The 13,754-nt window shown below is 53.2% G+C and overlaps 1 protein-coding gene across 1 annotated transcript; it reads left to right on the top strand.

Annotated features, from left to right (window-relative positions):
* The first annotated feature begins 2,293 nt into the window (after positions 1–2,293).
* On the top strand, positions 2,294–12,563 carry S1pr2 (sphingosine-1-phosphate receptor 2). The gene is made up of 2 exons (XM_021652475.2): positions 2,294–2,491; positions 9,902–12,563. Exon 2 carries the CDS (start codon positions 9,942–9,944, stop codon positions 10,995–10,997), a length of 1,056 nt encoding a protein of 351 aa, XP_021508150.1. The 5' UTR covers positions 2,294–2,491; positions 9,902–9,941; the 3' UTR covers positions 10,998–12,563.
* Positions 12,564–13,754: the final 1,191 nt, after the last annotated feature.

Genomic DNA, 13,754 nt, shown 5'->3' with positions numbered 1-13,754 from the left:
CCTCACCTGGCTCCCAAGCTGCCTCCGATTCTTTAGTTTTAATTTATTGCTGGGATATAACGTGTGTGCACTTGTCAGCCGAGCCAGCGAGCACAAAGGATTTCTATAACACAGACAGAGCTCCCTCCCATCCTAGCTCCAGTCTGCAGTTCCTCTTCCAGGAGGCTGAATACTTTTTTTCCCGTGCAGTTGTGAACTCTCCGCACTTAAATGTTCACATAGAACCTCAGCTCTGTGGGGACATGCTGTTCACTGCTCTGCCTCCAGCCTTCAGTTTCTGAAACATGGGAGTGCTTACTTGGCAAATTCGAGGACTCGGTTTCACCTGCACAGTGGTACTTATTTATTTGATTTCACTTTATCTTCTTTTCCATGCTGGGTACAGAATTCAGGGCTTTATGAATCATGGCAGGTGTTCTACCCCTGAGCCACACCCCCAGCCTCTCAACCAGGAGATTCTAGTCCACTGTTCTACAGTTTCTGGTACCCTATTGAAAGGCTTAACCTGTTTAGCAAGTCACGAACCTTACAACAACTTGCTGCTAACAGAAGAAGGCCTTGGATTCCTGATCCTCCTGTGTCCACCTACTGGTGTGCTAGGATTATAGGCTTGCCAACAGTCACCCGCGTACATATTTATTTTTTTGGGGTGCTGGAGACTGAACACTGGCCCCTGTGCACGAGAGGCAGGGGCTGCAACAGTGAGCAACATTTGTGCCCCCACAAATGTCTGCACGCAGATATGAGGGGTACTGTTGAACAAGTCAAGAGGAACACGTTCTTTGTTCTTGTGGAGTTTATGTTTGGGTGTACACTTTACCCTTCCTTTCTGCGTGTTTAATGTCTTTTGTCTTTAATTGTGTAATTGTGGGTATGTGCCTGGAAGTACAGGTGCTCGAGGCTGGAAGTGTTGGATCCCCTGGGCTGGAGTCACAAGACGGTATCAGGCCTGTGACTGTTGGGAAGTTCTGCCCTCTACAAGAGCAGTAAGTGCTCTTGAGCACTGAGCCGCCTCCTCAGCGCCTTTTAAAAATGTATTACTTTAAGCTGGGCATGGGGGCACTTGCCCTCAATCCCAACACTCCAGAGGCAGAGACAGACAGAGCTCTTTGAGTTTGAGTCCAGCCTGGTCTATGTAGGGAGTCCAGGACAGCCAAGGCTCCGTTACACAGAGAAACCGTACCTTGAAAAAGTATATTAATTTTAATTTTATTATCTGGGTGTGTGTGCGTGTGCCACAGCAGACCTTGGAGGTCAGAGGACAACTGGCAGGAATGGGTTCTCACTTCCCACCATGTGGTTCCCGGGCAGCCTTTACTGCTGACAGCTCAGCAGCCTGCTAGTCTTTTTAAAAATGCACTTACTACCATTGCAAATGTATCGGGAATGCAGGTGCCTCAGTGCCATGGTGTCCTGTGGAGGTCAGAGGCCAACTTAGCTTCCGGGGACTGAACTCAGCCCAGGCTTCCAGGCAAGCACTTTCCCCCGCCTAGTGAGCTGACCTGGTGTTACTCTTTAATTTTGGAAATTTGTTTCACTCTGAGTTGTTTGGAGGGAAGAAATCAGCAGGATGGTGTCGTCAAGGCTGACTTCAAACTATAGAACAAACCTCCTGCCTCTACTTCCCAGGTACTGGGATTAGAGGCCCAAGCTACCGTGTCCTGTTTATGTACGAAGTGCTGAGGATGGAACCCAGGGCTTTGCGCGGTTAGGCAAACAGTCTATCACCTGAATCCACATTCCAGCCTGTTGTTTTCCAGAAAGGGTCTCCCTCAGTCAGTCTGGCTAGGGCTTCCAGGACTACCCTGAACTCCTGATCCCTCTACCTCCCCCGTCCCAGGTGCTGGGACGACAGACCACAGCCAGTTGGGTTTTGAGGTTCTTACTAAGTCAAAGAACAGGTCTGTTTTGGGGCCTGGGCATGGCACAAAATAGGAGTTGATTTCTTGTAGAAACACATAGTAGGTGCTTAATCCTGGTTTACTGAGTCCTCATGTAGTAGGTAAGCGATGATTTCCTCCATTTCTAGGTCCCAGGCATCAGCCGGGAGCTAAGCCTTGAGTATATCCCAAAAGGAACACAGTTGTTTCAGGTCTAGGCTACCTGGGAGAGCTACCTAAGAGAGCTATGACGTCACGAGGCTGTGACATCATGCGACGGCTCTTCTCACAGGTGGGGGCTGGGAGGGACAGGGCGGGAGTTGGGGGGGGTGCGGACAAAGGGGCCCTGCTCTTCCCCTGTGCTGACTGGCTGGCCACATCTGGAATTCATTGCAAGTCGCCGCCGGAAAGAGGAGGAGAGGAGGGCGGGGCGAGCAGGGAGTAGGGGCCGGAGGCGGCGTCTGTGCCCGCCTCTCTCTTATCCTGGGTCCCCAACTCCGGGACTTAGACCGAGCCCAGCCAGCAGCTTCCAAAAGCACCCGCTGCCTGTCCCGAGGCACAGACGCCGAGGCCACTCAGGCCAGGGCAGGGACCCCGGCCGGCCTACCCAGGTGAGCGTGCGGGGCAAAGGGGAGGTTCCGATCTGGGAGGGCCGCGGTCCTCTGAGATGGTGGGAACCCAGTTTGGGGGCCCAGCCTGGGGTCAGGCGCTCGAACGGGCGTTGCACGCGCTGCTCCGGGCTCTCCTGCACCGAGGGGGTCGGTCTCCCACCGTGCGCCCCTCTCCACTGCTCGGGGCAGCTTCCCACCTACTCAGTGGCGCACCCCCAGACCGAGCTCCCCGCCTTCCTCTGGGCAGGAAGTTGGCGCTGAAGAGAAAGGCGGAATCTGAGCGCTTTGGGCTGGCTACTTTGCAAGACAGGCTGGGGGTTCTCAGGAAGCAAGGTTTGGGGAGGGGGGGTTGTTGGGGAGAGGCGCAGCATCCCTCCTTTTCTGTCTCCGGCTTGAGCTAGGCTACGTACGAGCCGCAGACGCTCGGGGTTCATGGGCGGGTCCCTGGGGAAGACCATCGCCACACCGCCAATGAGGCTAGTTTTTTTTTTTGTTTTTTTTTTCCCCTCAGTTTCCCTGAGTTGCCCCTCTCCTCCGGTGTTTCTTTCGGGGGCATCGCTTTGTTTCGAAGGAAAGGGACAGTAACTGCAAAGTCCAGGCGCCTCCTCTTCTCGTCCTAGCTCGGGGATGGGGCGTAGGGGTGAAGGAAGGCACGCGTGGCGTGGAGTACGCGTTGTCGCGGGCTACACAGCGTTGAGACCTCGCCCCCTTCTCTGGCACGAGTTGACTCACTCGGGGATTTCCACCTCCCCTCTCCACCCCCGTCTCTATCCTTGTTAGACGCCCAAGGCGACACTCGCCGAGATTACTGTCCCCTGTGGCGCGACGTGGGAGCATCATTGGGGCCGGGGGCGGGGTGTAGCTGCTGCAGCTGGGGTCTTCCCCTCGCCCCAGTGCTCCGGGAATCTAGATGTGAGGGCCCTTCGGTGGGATGCAGAGGTGTCGCCTCCTCCTGTTACCATGTGCAGGGTAGGGGCATCCTGGGCGCGCGTCGGGGTCTCCGAGAGAGATGGCGCCGCCCTAGCCCGAGCGAGTGTGGATACCGCGCATTCCTCGGCCTGATAAGGAGCCAGAGAGTGCTGCCTGGGCCGGGCAAGTCCTGCTGTCGTCTCCATGGAGACGCGCCTGGCTTCGTCTAGGTCTGGTGGTTGGGTTGGGGTGCTGCTGGGGACCCGAGGTGTCCCAAGCCTCGCACGCGAGCGCTCCAACTTCGGGCTCTTTCGTTCATTCATGAGCCTGCCTCCTTTGCACCAGGCACAAGAGGCTGAGAGTGAACTTGCCTCACACGGTACTGTGGAAAACAAGATCATTTCTGATTATAAAGCCAGATGCGCCGATAGAATTTGGAGGTGTGCTGTGCTGGGCACGATGCTCTATTTCTTTAATCCCAGCACTCAGGAGACTGAGGCAGGAGGATCTTTGCGAATTCAAGGCCAACCTGATCCACATAGCGAGTTTCTGCTCAACCTGGGGTACCCAGTAAGATCCTGTCTCAAATACAAAACAAAAAGAGAATGTAGTTTCTGAAGATATAGAAAGTGACATTCAAATGAAATCCAAAGATGAGATAGTCTACCGGAGAAGGTGTTTGTGTAGGTGTGTGGGGGGGGGGGCTGTAGGAAACTACAGTAGGGCCTGATGGAGATTCAGATGGTCCTTGGGAGGCTAGTGAGGTGTGTCCTGGGCCCCTGGGGAGCCATAGAAGAATGTGGAAAGGGAGAGTGAAGATGAAGTTATAAGTTCAGCCAGTTCTCCCCTGCAGGCTTGGTGGGCAGCAGCATTGTAGAAGGCTCTACAACCACACAGCAACCAAAAGAAAAGGGGGAAAAAAGGTGTGTGCAGGGCTGAGCTTGGGAGGGATGGGTTGAGGTCTGTGGAACTGGGAGGCAGCCGAGGGAGGGGACCCATTAAGCCACCAGGCCTTCCTCCAGCCTTCCTCTTCCCTAATCTTTAGCTAAGCAGTCGTGCCTGGGTCTATCTCTCTTCCCTCACTCCAAGCCCTTTCCCTTGCTCCTCTTCCTTGTCTGTTTTCTGCAGTCCTGGGAACCCAGGGCTTCAAAAAACAAGCTACAACAAGCTGTCCTTAATTTTATTTACTTATAGAAAAGTCACACTGGGTAGCCCGGGCTATCCTGAAATGCACTATGTAGATCAGGCTGGTCTCAAATTCACAGAGATCCGCCGGCCTCTGTCTCCCAAGTCCTGGGATTAATAGTGTGTGCCGACAGATGGTGCTTTTTAATATTTTTACATTTTAAAAATTACGTTCATTTATTTTGTGGGTATGTGTATATGTGTGGACATGTGTTTCATGGCACAAGTGTGCAGGTCAGAAGCTAACTTGGGAGTCAGTTCTCTCTCCCACTATGTGGGTACTGGAGCTGGAACAAGTCTTCAAGCTTGGTGATAAGTGCCTTTAGCTAGTGAGCCATCTCAACATCTCCTAGCCCTCTGCTTTAGTTTCTACTTGAGTCAGGCTCTCCCTGTGCCCCTCCAACTCAGCCTATGCTGGTCTTGAACTCTTCATCTTCCTTCCTCAGCTTCCTGTGTAGCTGAGATTATAGGTGTGGACTGATCAGGTTCATTTTCAGTTCAGAGTCTAGTCTTTAGTGGCAATTTCCCGTGTCTCTCTCTGAGAGGCAGTCTGGACCACTGTGGTGCGGGGGGACAGGAGACCAGACTTGGGGTTTAGCTAGGTCTTGGAGTCCAGACAAAGGGAGGAGGCCAGGCCAACCTCTATCCGCCTGGAGAGTGCCTCTTCCTCCAAGGCTTCCAACCCTTGGCTAGCTTCCTCTTTCTGGGAGTCCTTAAAGTGCTTAAGCTCCTGTGTTTGGTTAGAAAGGTTCTAGGAGGGGAGGCGAGACTGGAGAGACAGCCTGACCTCAGTTTCCCCTTCCTTACTAGTGTGTGTGTGTGTGTGTGTGTGTGTGCTGTGGAAAGTCTTAGCGTCTGCATAAACTGAATATAAACTCACAGTCTTCTGCCCCCGGGAAGACAGACTTTCTGGCTAGTCCCTGGGGTGCTCCGGCGGGGCTGGTCACATTTATTTCTGCAGGAAATGGCCATAATTCTTTCTCGTCTACTCCGTCAGAATGGAGGAGAGGTGGGAGTTTCAGAGGGTGGCTAAGGGACACACCCTGGGCTTCTTGCCCACCAAGCTTGCAGTTGGGAGGGGTGATTCTCAATTATGAACCCCAAGAGGGGCCCAGATGATCAGGGCAGCCTGGAGGCGTCTGAGGGAGGGTGACCCAGTGGTCAGGCAGCGGTTCAAACAGTCCCACAGGGACAATCACACAGCTTCTGAAGAGCAGAGCCCCAGCAGCTTGCAAAAGGGAACGATTGTAGACTTCTTCTCAGAGCGCCCCCAGCTGGACCAATCGGATGCCGAGGATGCACCGAAAATGAGCCAATCAGACCCAGGGCTACTTCGGCTTGAAGACCTGGCTTGATAAAAAGGTTGTGTGGCCTGCAAGTTGCTGAGGGCATTGGGCGCCCGGGGCTCTGTCCAGGCAGGGGAAACAAGGGGCCTCTGTGTGAGGATCTGGGTGGGGCAGCTGTCCCCGAGGACACGTACAAGCTCTTCTCTGTTCCCAAAGTAGGGCGGATGTCCCCTCGCCCAGGGGGGCGGGGAGCAGCTGTCTCTGAAAACCCCCCTCAAAAGCCAGGGTGTCCCACCGAGGGGGCATCCGGGGAAAAGGAGATGGCTGGGCGACCCGGAAGCCCCCCATCACTCTCAGCGCTCACTAGGAACCGGCTCTACCAGCCAGCTTCTGGAACGGTGCTCTTTCTGGAAAACACGTGGCCCCTGCTCTTTCTGGAAAGCCCGAGCTGGGGAGAGTGTTTAGCATGCGGCCCCTCCCTGTAATCAGGGACTGGAGCCTTCGCCCCACCAAGATTTCCCCCCAACCCACTCTAGCTGGCCACGGTGTGTGCTCAGCAGCTCATGTGTCCGCCCACACAGATCCCCTCCCCAACCCTTCCCCGGACTCAGCTCCGCTTTCCTTGCAAAGAAGGGGTGGGTGACTCAGACTTTCATGGAAACAAAATTCTAACCCCCCTCCCAGCCCCTCTGCATGGGCTGCTCCAGGGGGGCCCCTTCACAGCTCACATGACTTGAGCAGCTGTCCCATCTTCCCAGCCAGGACCTTCCCGGACCGGTCACTGGTGACCCTCCTCATTCTCTCCTTTCCCACCCCAGACTTCCCTGCACCGGATGTGTCAGGGACTCCGCCATGTTTGTTCCAGGGGCTTAGCACATCTGGATTGCATCCTGGCACCGGAGGGGGTGCCAGGGCCCTGCCCACCCTCCAGGGACCCAGTGTCCTTGGTTAGTGTGAGATGGTCGGAATGGAAACCGGCTGTTGGAGTTTTTTTTTTTTTTTTTTTGGCTAAGTCGCTATCCTTTCCCAGAAGATCGAGTGAAGGGAGGCAGCCCAAATTTCCAAATTTGTGTGTGTTGGGAAAGGGGGCACTGAAGACATTAGCTAACACCTGTTGGGTATTTCCTCCGCTCTCTGTGTGGGTTGTGTATGGGGTGCATGTGTGCACAGGAGCATGTATACCGGAGGACAGTTCACCTGTTGTTCCTCAAATTCCATCCCGTCCTGTTTTGCTTTGTTTTTGAGACAGGGTCTCTCAGTTACCCGAAACTCTCCAAGCAGAGGAGGCTGAAAGACCAGCGGGCCGGGGATCTTCCTGAAATCCCAGCTTGCCCCGAGCTGGGGTTACAAATTTGAGCCATCACTTTGGCTTTGTTTGGTTGGATTTTGTTTTTATAAGACAGGGTTTCTCTATGTATTCTTGGCTGTCCTGGCACTCGCTCTGTAGACCAGGCTGACCTTGAACTCAGATCTCGCCTGCCAACGCCACCAGCTCACCCTTAGCTTTTTTGTTTGAGTGCTAAGATTGGACTTGGGTCCTCATATTTGCAAGGTGAGTATTCTGCCTACTGATGCATTTCTTCAGGCTCTGCATATATTTTTTTTCTTCTTAATTTTTTTCCATTGAGCCTCCAGGGGTGATTAACTATCCCAGGCTCCCACCTGCTACCATTATTGGCCTTATTTAACATGGGGCTCAAACTGGGGTCCTCATCCTGAGAGAGCAAGTGCTTTCCCCACTAAGCGGTCTCCCCAGCCCCTGTGTGGCTCTCTCCTTCCTTTCTCCTCCTTTTTAAAAGTCTATTATGTTTATTATCATGGGGGAAGCATGATATGTATGTGAGTGTGGGCACATCCATGCCACTGACATCCAACATGGAGGTCACAGGATAATTTTGGGGAGTCAGTCCTCTTCTGTAGCTTTGGGGAATCAAACTCAAGGTGTTAGGCGTGCTCAGCAAGTGCTTAACCCCCCCTTTTCTCATGCCCCTTCCATCCCCTTGTCTGCTCTTGCCCTTGCCCAGGCTGGTTTTAAAGTCTTGGGTGCAAGTTTACAACTTGGGCTGTGATTGCAGGTGGATAGCACCACCCAGGTTTCACACATCCTTGAAAAAGATGTTCCTGTCCCTTCTGGAGTGATCTCTTGGTACCCATTGTACAGATGGGTATGTTGAGGCCAAGAGGCTGAGCCTTCAGCAGCTCACTCTCCGAGTGTGTCAGAGTTGGAATGTGAACAAATCTGCCTTGCCACCCAGGTCTATGCCCTTCAAGATAGTGCAGCTCTGGGAGGCTGGGACTTTAGGGCCGTCCTGGTGTCTCCCCCAGTCCTTATCTTTGGGTGTGCCCATGGCCTCAAGGCTTAGACCCAGGCTGGAGTCAGGGCAGTGGGTGGTAATGGCCAGGGGTTGGTGCTGCTGGTAATAAGAATCTTGCTGACCCTGGTCAGCAGGCTGCATGAAGCCTGAGGCTCCTGTGCTCAGGACAGAAGTGACAAGCTGTCCAAGACCTACTGAGGTCGTTCTAAAGGAAGAGAGGTGAGGTTTCTAGAAGTGCAGAAAACCTTCTGTTTGCTCTTTGTTTGTTTGTTTTCTGGAGACAGGGTCTTGCTATGAAGCTCAGGCTGGCTGGAGTGTGTAGCCGTCCTGCCTCTGCCTTCTGAATTCACCACGATGCCTGTCTTGTTTGGTTCGGTGTTTTTATTTGTTTGTTTTTGCTTTTGAGACAGGGTTTCTCTGTGTGGCCCTGGCTGTCCTGGAACTCATTCTGTAGACCTGAACTGTAGGCCTTGAACTCAGAGATCCGCCTGCTTCTGCCTCCTGAGTGCTGGGATTAAACTCGTGGGCCACCGCTGATCAGCTATGCCTAAGTTTTTAAAAAATAAGTTTTTATAAAGTATTTATCTAAATAAAAATTACATCATTTTCCCTCTTCCCATTTCTCTCTCTAACTCTTCCCTTGCAACCCCCTGTTCTCACTCAAACTCAGGGCCTTGATTTCTTTAGTTGTCTCTGCATATTCCTAAATAGATAAATACAACATGTTCAAGCCTATATAATGTCTCTTGTATGAATATGATTGCAGGGATGACCAGTTGGTATTGGATTTTATTTTATTTTATTTTATTTTATTTTCAAGACAGGGTTTCTCTGTGTAGCCTTGGCTGTCCTGGACTCACTTTGTAGACCAGGCTGGCCTCAAACTCAGAGAGCTCTACCTGCTTCTGCCTCTGCTTCCCCGAGTGCTGGGATTTAAAGAAGTGCGCCACCGCACCTGTTCTGTTTTTTATTTTTTATTTTTAGGCAGGCTGGCCTCAGACTCACAGAGACTTGCCTGCCTCTGCCTTCCCTTTTAAGATGTATGTAGCCACACCAACTACTTCTTTATGGAGGTTGTTTTTTGAGCCCCATCCTGTGTAGCCCAGGCTGTCTTCCCCAACTTGCTTCATTATATGGCCAAAGAGGACCATGACCCCAATCCTCCTGCATCTGCCTCCCAAGTGATGGGATCACAGATAGAACCATGTCTTGTTTATGCCCTGCTAAGGATGAAGCCCAGGGTTCCATGCCAGGCAGGCAAGTGCTCTACAGTGAGCTACAGCCCTAGCACTCTGTGTTTTTGTTTCTGAGACAGAATCTCACTGAACAGATCTTACACGGTGTAACACGTCTTTGATCCCAGCACTTGGGAGGCAGAGGCAGGTAGGACTCTGTGAGTTCTCTCTGTGAGGCTCTGTCTTCAAACAAAGCAAAATATCAAAAGGCAACAACAACCAACACAGGAGAGTGCTGCTCAGGGCTTACTGGCTGTGTGCCCTGTCACTTGCTAGCTTGGTACCTCGGAGGAAAAAAATGAACTGACTTCTCTAAGCATTCTGTCATGTGGAGGAACCGTGACGAATGCAGCTTTCGTGGGGCCGCTCACTGAGAACTCGGAGCTAGACCCTGGGCCTCTGCAGTCTCAGTTCAGAGGCCTCGAAAAAGCCACAGCTCTGACCTGTTGTCCCTTTTCTGTTCCCCTCTCTTCTCTGCAGTTCCCAGCCCCATGGCCCCAGCAGGCCACTGAGCCACACCATGGGTGGCTTATACTCAGAGTACCTCAATCCTGAGAAGGTTCTGGAACACTACAATTACACCAAGGAGACTCTGGACATGCAGGAGACCCCCTCCCGCAAGGTGGCCTCGGCCTTCATCATCCTCCTGTGCTGTGCCATCGTGGTGGAGAACCTTCTAGTGCTAATCGCAGTGGCAAGAAACAGCAAGTTCCATTCGGCGATGTACCTGTTCCTTGGCAACCTGGCGGCCTCCGACCTGCTGGCAGGGGTGGCCTTCGTGGCCAACACCTTGTTCTCAGGGCCTGTTACTCTGTCACTGACTCCCTTGCAGTGGTTTGCCCGAGAGGGTTCGGCCTTCATCACTCTCTCTGCCTCAGTCTTCAGCCTCCTGGCTATTGCCATCGAGAGACAAGTAGCCCTCGCCAAGGTCAAGCTTTATGGCAGTGATAAAAGCTGTCGAATGTTGATGCTCATTGGGGCTTCGTGGCTGATCTCGCTGATTCTGGGTGGCTTGCCCATCCTAGGCTGGAACTGTCTGGACCATCTGGAGGCCTGCTCCACTGTCCTGCCCCTCTATGCCAAGCACTATGTGCTCGGCGTGGTCACCATCTTCTCTGTTATCTTATTGGCTATCGTGGCACTGTACGTCCGAATCTACTTCGTAGTCCGCTCCAGCCATGCGGACGTTGCTGGCCCCCAGACCCTGGCCCTGCTCAAGACGGTCACCATCGTACTGGGTGTTTTCATCATCTGCTGGCTGCCGGCTTTTAGCATCCTTCTCTTAGACTCTGCCTGTCCCGTCCGGGCTTGTCCTGTCCTCTACAAAGCCCATTATTTTTTTGCCTTTGCCACCCTCAACTCTCTGCTCAACCCTGTCATCTATACATGGCGTAGCCGGGACCTTCGAAGGGAGGTGCTAAGGCCCCTGCAGTGCTGGCGACGGGGGAAGGGGGTGACGGGTAGAGGTGGGGCCCCTGGTCACCGTCTCCTGCCCCTCCGTAGCTCCAGCTCGCTGGAGAGAGGCTTGCACATGCCCACATCTCCCACATTTCTGGAGGGTAACACAGTGGTCTGAAGGGAAAGGGTGAACTGATAGATAAGCGAGCCACACAGAGCTCTGTGGGGAGAGACCGGGTGACCTCACAGTGTCCCTCAGCGCCACAGGCCCAGTTAACTGACCACGGCTCATAGGTCAGGTGGCCAATGGAGGCGCTGACTAATCAGATTATAGTACCGTGACTGTGGGGACCATTGAGAGTCTAGCGAGCGGGACAGCAGGCTGGAGCTTAGGGCTAGAGCATTTACGAATTGGTACAAAGGGTGTCTTCGTCCTGTCCTTCCTTCCAGCCACCTGGCTCTCTCTCTCTTCCTGCCTCCTTTTAGGAGCCTCTCCAGGTAGCCATGGCTGGCCTACAACTTGCTGTGCAGCCCAGGCTGGCCTGGAACTCACAGAGCTCCGCCTGCCCCTCCCTCCTGAGCGCTGGGATTTTAAAGCTGTGGACCACCACACCCAGCTCCTGCCACCTTCCACCAACAACCTTAGACCACTTCTTGTGGAAACACTGTCCCCAGGGGACCCAAGGCTTCCTCCCTGTCTATCCGAGGCCTAAATCCACAGCTTCCCCAATTTCATCAACTCTGCTACTTCTTCTTCCCTTTCCTTTCATGTTCGAGGAAAGGAAGCCACTGTGGGGGCAGGGAGGAGCCCTGGAATGCCAGTCTCTGTGCTCAGAACTCATTGACTGCTTGCTCTATAGGGGATGGCAGAGGAATCAGGGGAGGGCTGTGGAAATCAGCATGGGGCATATATGGAGGAGGCTTCGCGCTTTCCAGCAAGCCTAGGGGAGATCCTGGTCATTCCTGGAACTCGTACCCCCAAACCCAGCCTCCCTCCCCATGAGTTCTTTCCACTTCGTCCTACCAGGTACCAGTTTTCATAAGGCAGGGTGGCCTTGAGCTGGAGGCGGCTGCTTGCCAATTGTCTTTGTGGCTGGGTTTTTTGTTTGTTTGTTTTTGTTTTTTTAAAATTGTGACAGGGTCTCATGTCGCCCAGGCTGGCCTCCAACTCATGTAGCTAAGGCTGGCTTTGCACCTCTCATCCATCTGCCCTCACTTCCTGAGTGCTGGTGTGACAGGGTGCGCCACCATCACCACCTGTCTTGCAAGTTGGCATGAGTAAGGTAGCTAATGTAACGTGGGTGGCCAAGGACATTCCTGGGTACTCTTGTGGCGTTGTCCCTGAAGGACTTTGCTAAATCCTGTGGAGAAATACAAAGTCCAAAGCGGTACAAACTGTATTTATATGTGTCTGTGTGCCAGTGTGTCGGGTGTGACCTCCTGTCCCAGTGTGGGTGCTCCCTGAGCTCTCATGCTCACATTCGTGTTGAAACTGCCAGACGGGCAGGGGGGCGGGGATGTGTGTGTTGGGGGGTGGTCTGACCATGTTCAAGAATTGCTGGATCATCTTTCCCACACATGGAAACCTCTGCCTCAAAGAAATCTGTGAAAGCAAAGGCTAAAGAAGGGGAAATTTGGGAGGCAAGGAGCCAGTTGGGAGTGTGTCTCCCCTCATAAAGCTTCCCAAATGTCCCCCTTTTGCTGGAAACCCAGATCCGGCCAATAAACAGTTCAGTTTCTCTTGCTGCTGGCAGTTATGGATTTTGTGTGTGTATTTTGTGTGTGTGTGTGTGTGTGGTATAGGCAGACATTTTGCCCCTTTAGTGTCCTGCCAATGCACCCCAGCCTTTTCCATTTCTCTAGTCCATGCCCCAACTCTCCCACCCTTAGCTCTGCCTGAGCTGGAGTTGCCTTGAGTGGCTTCTGGGAACACAGGGGCCAACCTTGACCTGTTCCCTGGGTCCATTGGAGGCTGTCTGGCTCCTCACAGTGACTCATTAAGCCTGGGGCCTCCATGTTTTCCTTCCAAGGCACAGCTCAGCAGGTGAGCTGAGGCTCATCTCCATCCCAAGTCTGTGCACAGTGTGGGGAAGTGGAGAGGTGGTCTCGGGATCCAATGCCCTCAGGCACTACACACGCACATAGTCAGATACCCGTATACGTATTAAAAATACATCTTATAAAAGAAAGTGTTTGATGGTGGTCGGCCATGACTTTGGGAAAACAGGAGCTGTAGGAGTGCCAGGGTTTGAATTTACCGTCCTCCTGCCTCCACCTCCTGAGTGCTGGGGTTATTCCACCAAACTAGGTTTAGGCTCTGCTAAGGATGGAACCCAGGGCTTCCTGCTGGGCCACTGCTCTGGGAGCCGAGCCCCGCCCCGTCTCAGTTGTCTGACTCTTTGTGTTTTCCTAAATGGGCTCCAGGGATAATCTTTCCCCCACTGCCCCGGGGCAAAGGTCTCCTAGGGCCTGATCTAGGGCTGAGGTTAAGGCTCAGCCGCTGAAGCTCCTGCTGTGAAACTCTGAGGACTGGAGTTTGCATCTCTAGGAACCACATGACATTGTGAGATTTGGGTGGGCTTGGCAGCTGCCTGGAATCTCTACAGCGGGGAAGTAGAGGCAGGCAATCTTGGGGGTGGGGCAAGCTAGCTAAGGCAGACAGGCCTCACTGGTGAGCTCCTGGTTGTGTGTGATAGAGAGACCCCGCCTCCATAAATGAAGAGGAGAGGGATGGAGGAAGATACCTGAGGTCAACCTGTACAGGCACCTGTGAACTCAGGCATCTGCAGATGCACGTGTGCACACACACACCGAGACACATACGTGCATATACACATACACACGCACATATACACATACACTCTGCATTAGTCATTCACACCTGTAATCTCTGCACTAGGGAGGCGAAAGCAGGAGAATTTGGAGTTTTGAGTCC

Source organism: Meriones unguiculatus, chromosome 1 (assembly GCF_030254825.1).
Source record: "Meriones unguiculatus strain TT.TT164.6M chromosome 1, Bangor_MerUng_6.1, whole genome shotgun sequence".
Taxonomy (NCBI): Eukaryota; Metazoa; Chordata; class Mammalia; order Rodentia; family Muridae; genus Meriones; species Meriones unguiculatus.
This window is presented reverse-complemented; position numbering and strand designations above follow the sequence as displayed.

Bases quoted from the DNA above. Each gene is read 5' to 3' on its own strand.
- S1pr2 (XM_021652475.2), top strand. From the start codon at position 9,942: ATGGGTGGCTTATACTCAGAGTACCTCAATCCTGAGAAGGTTCTGGAA.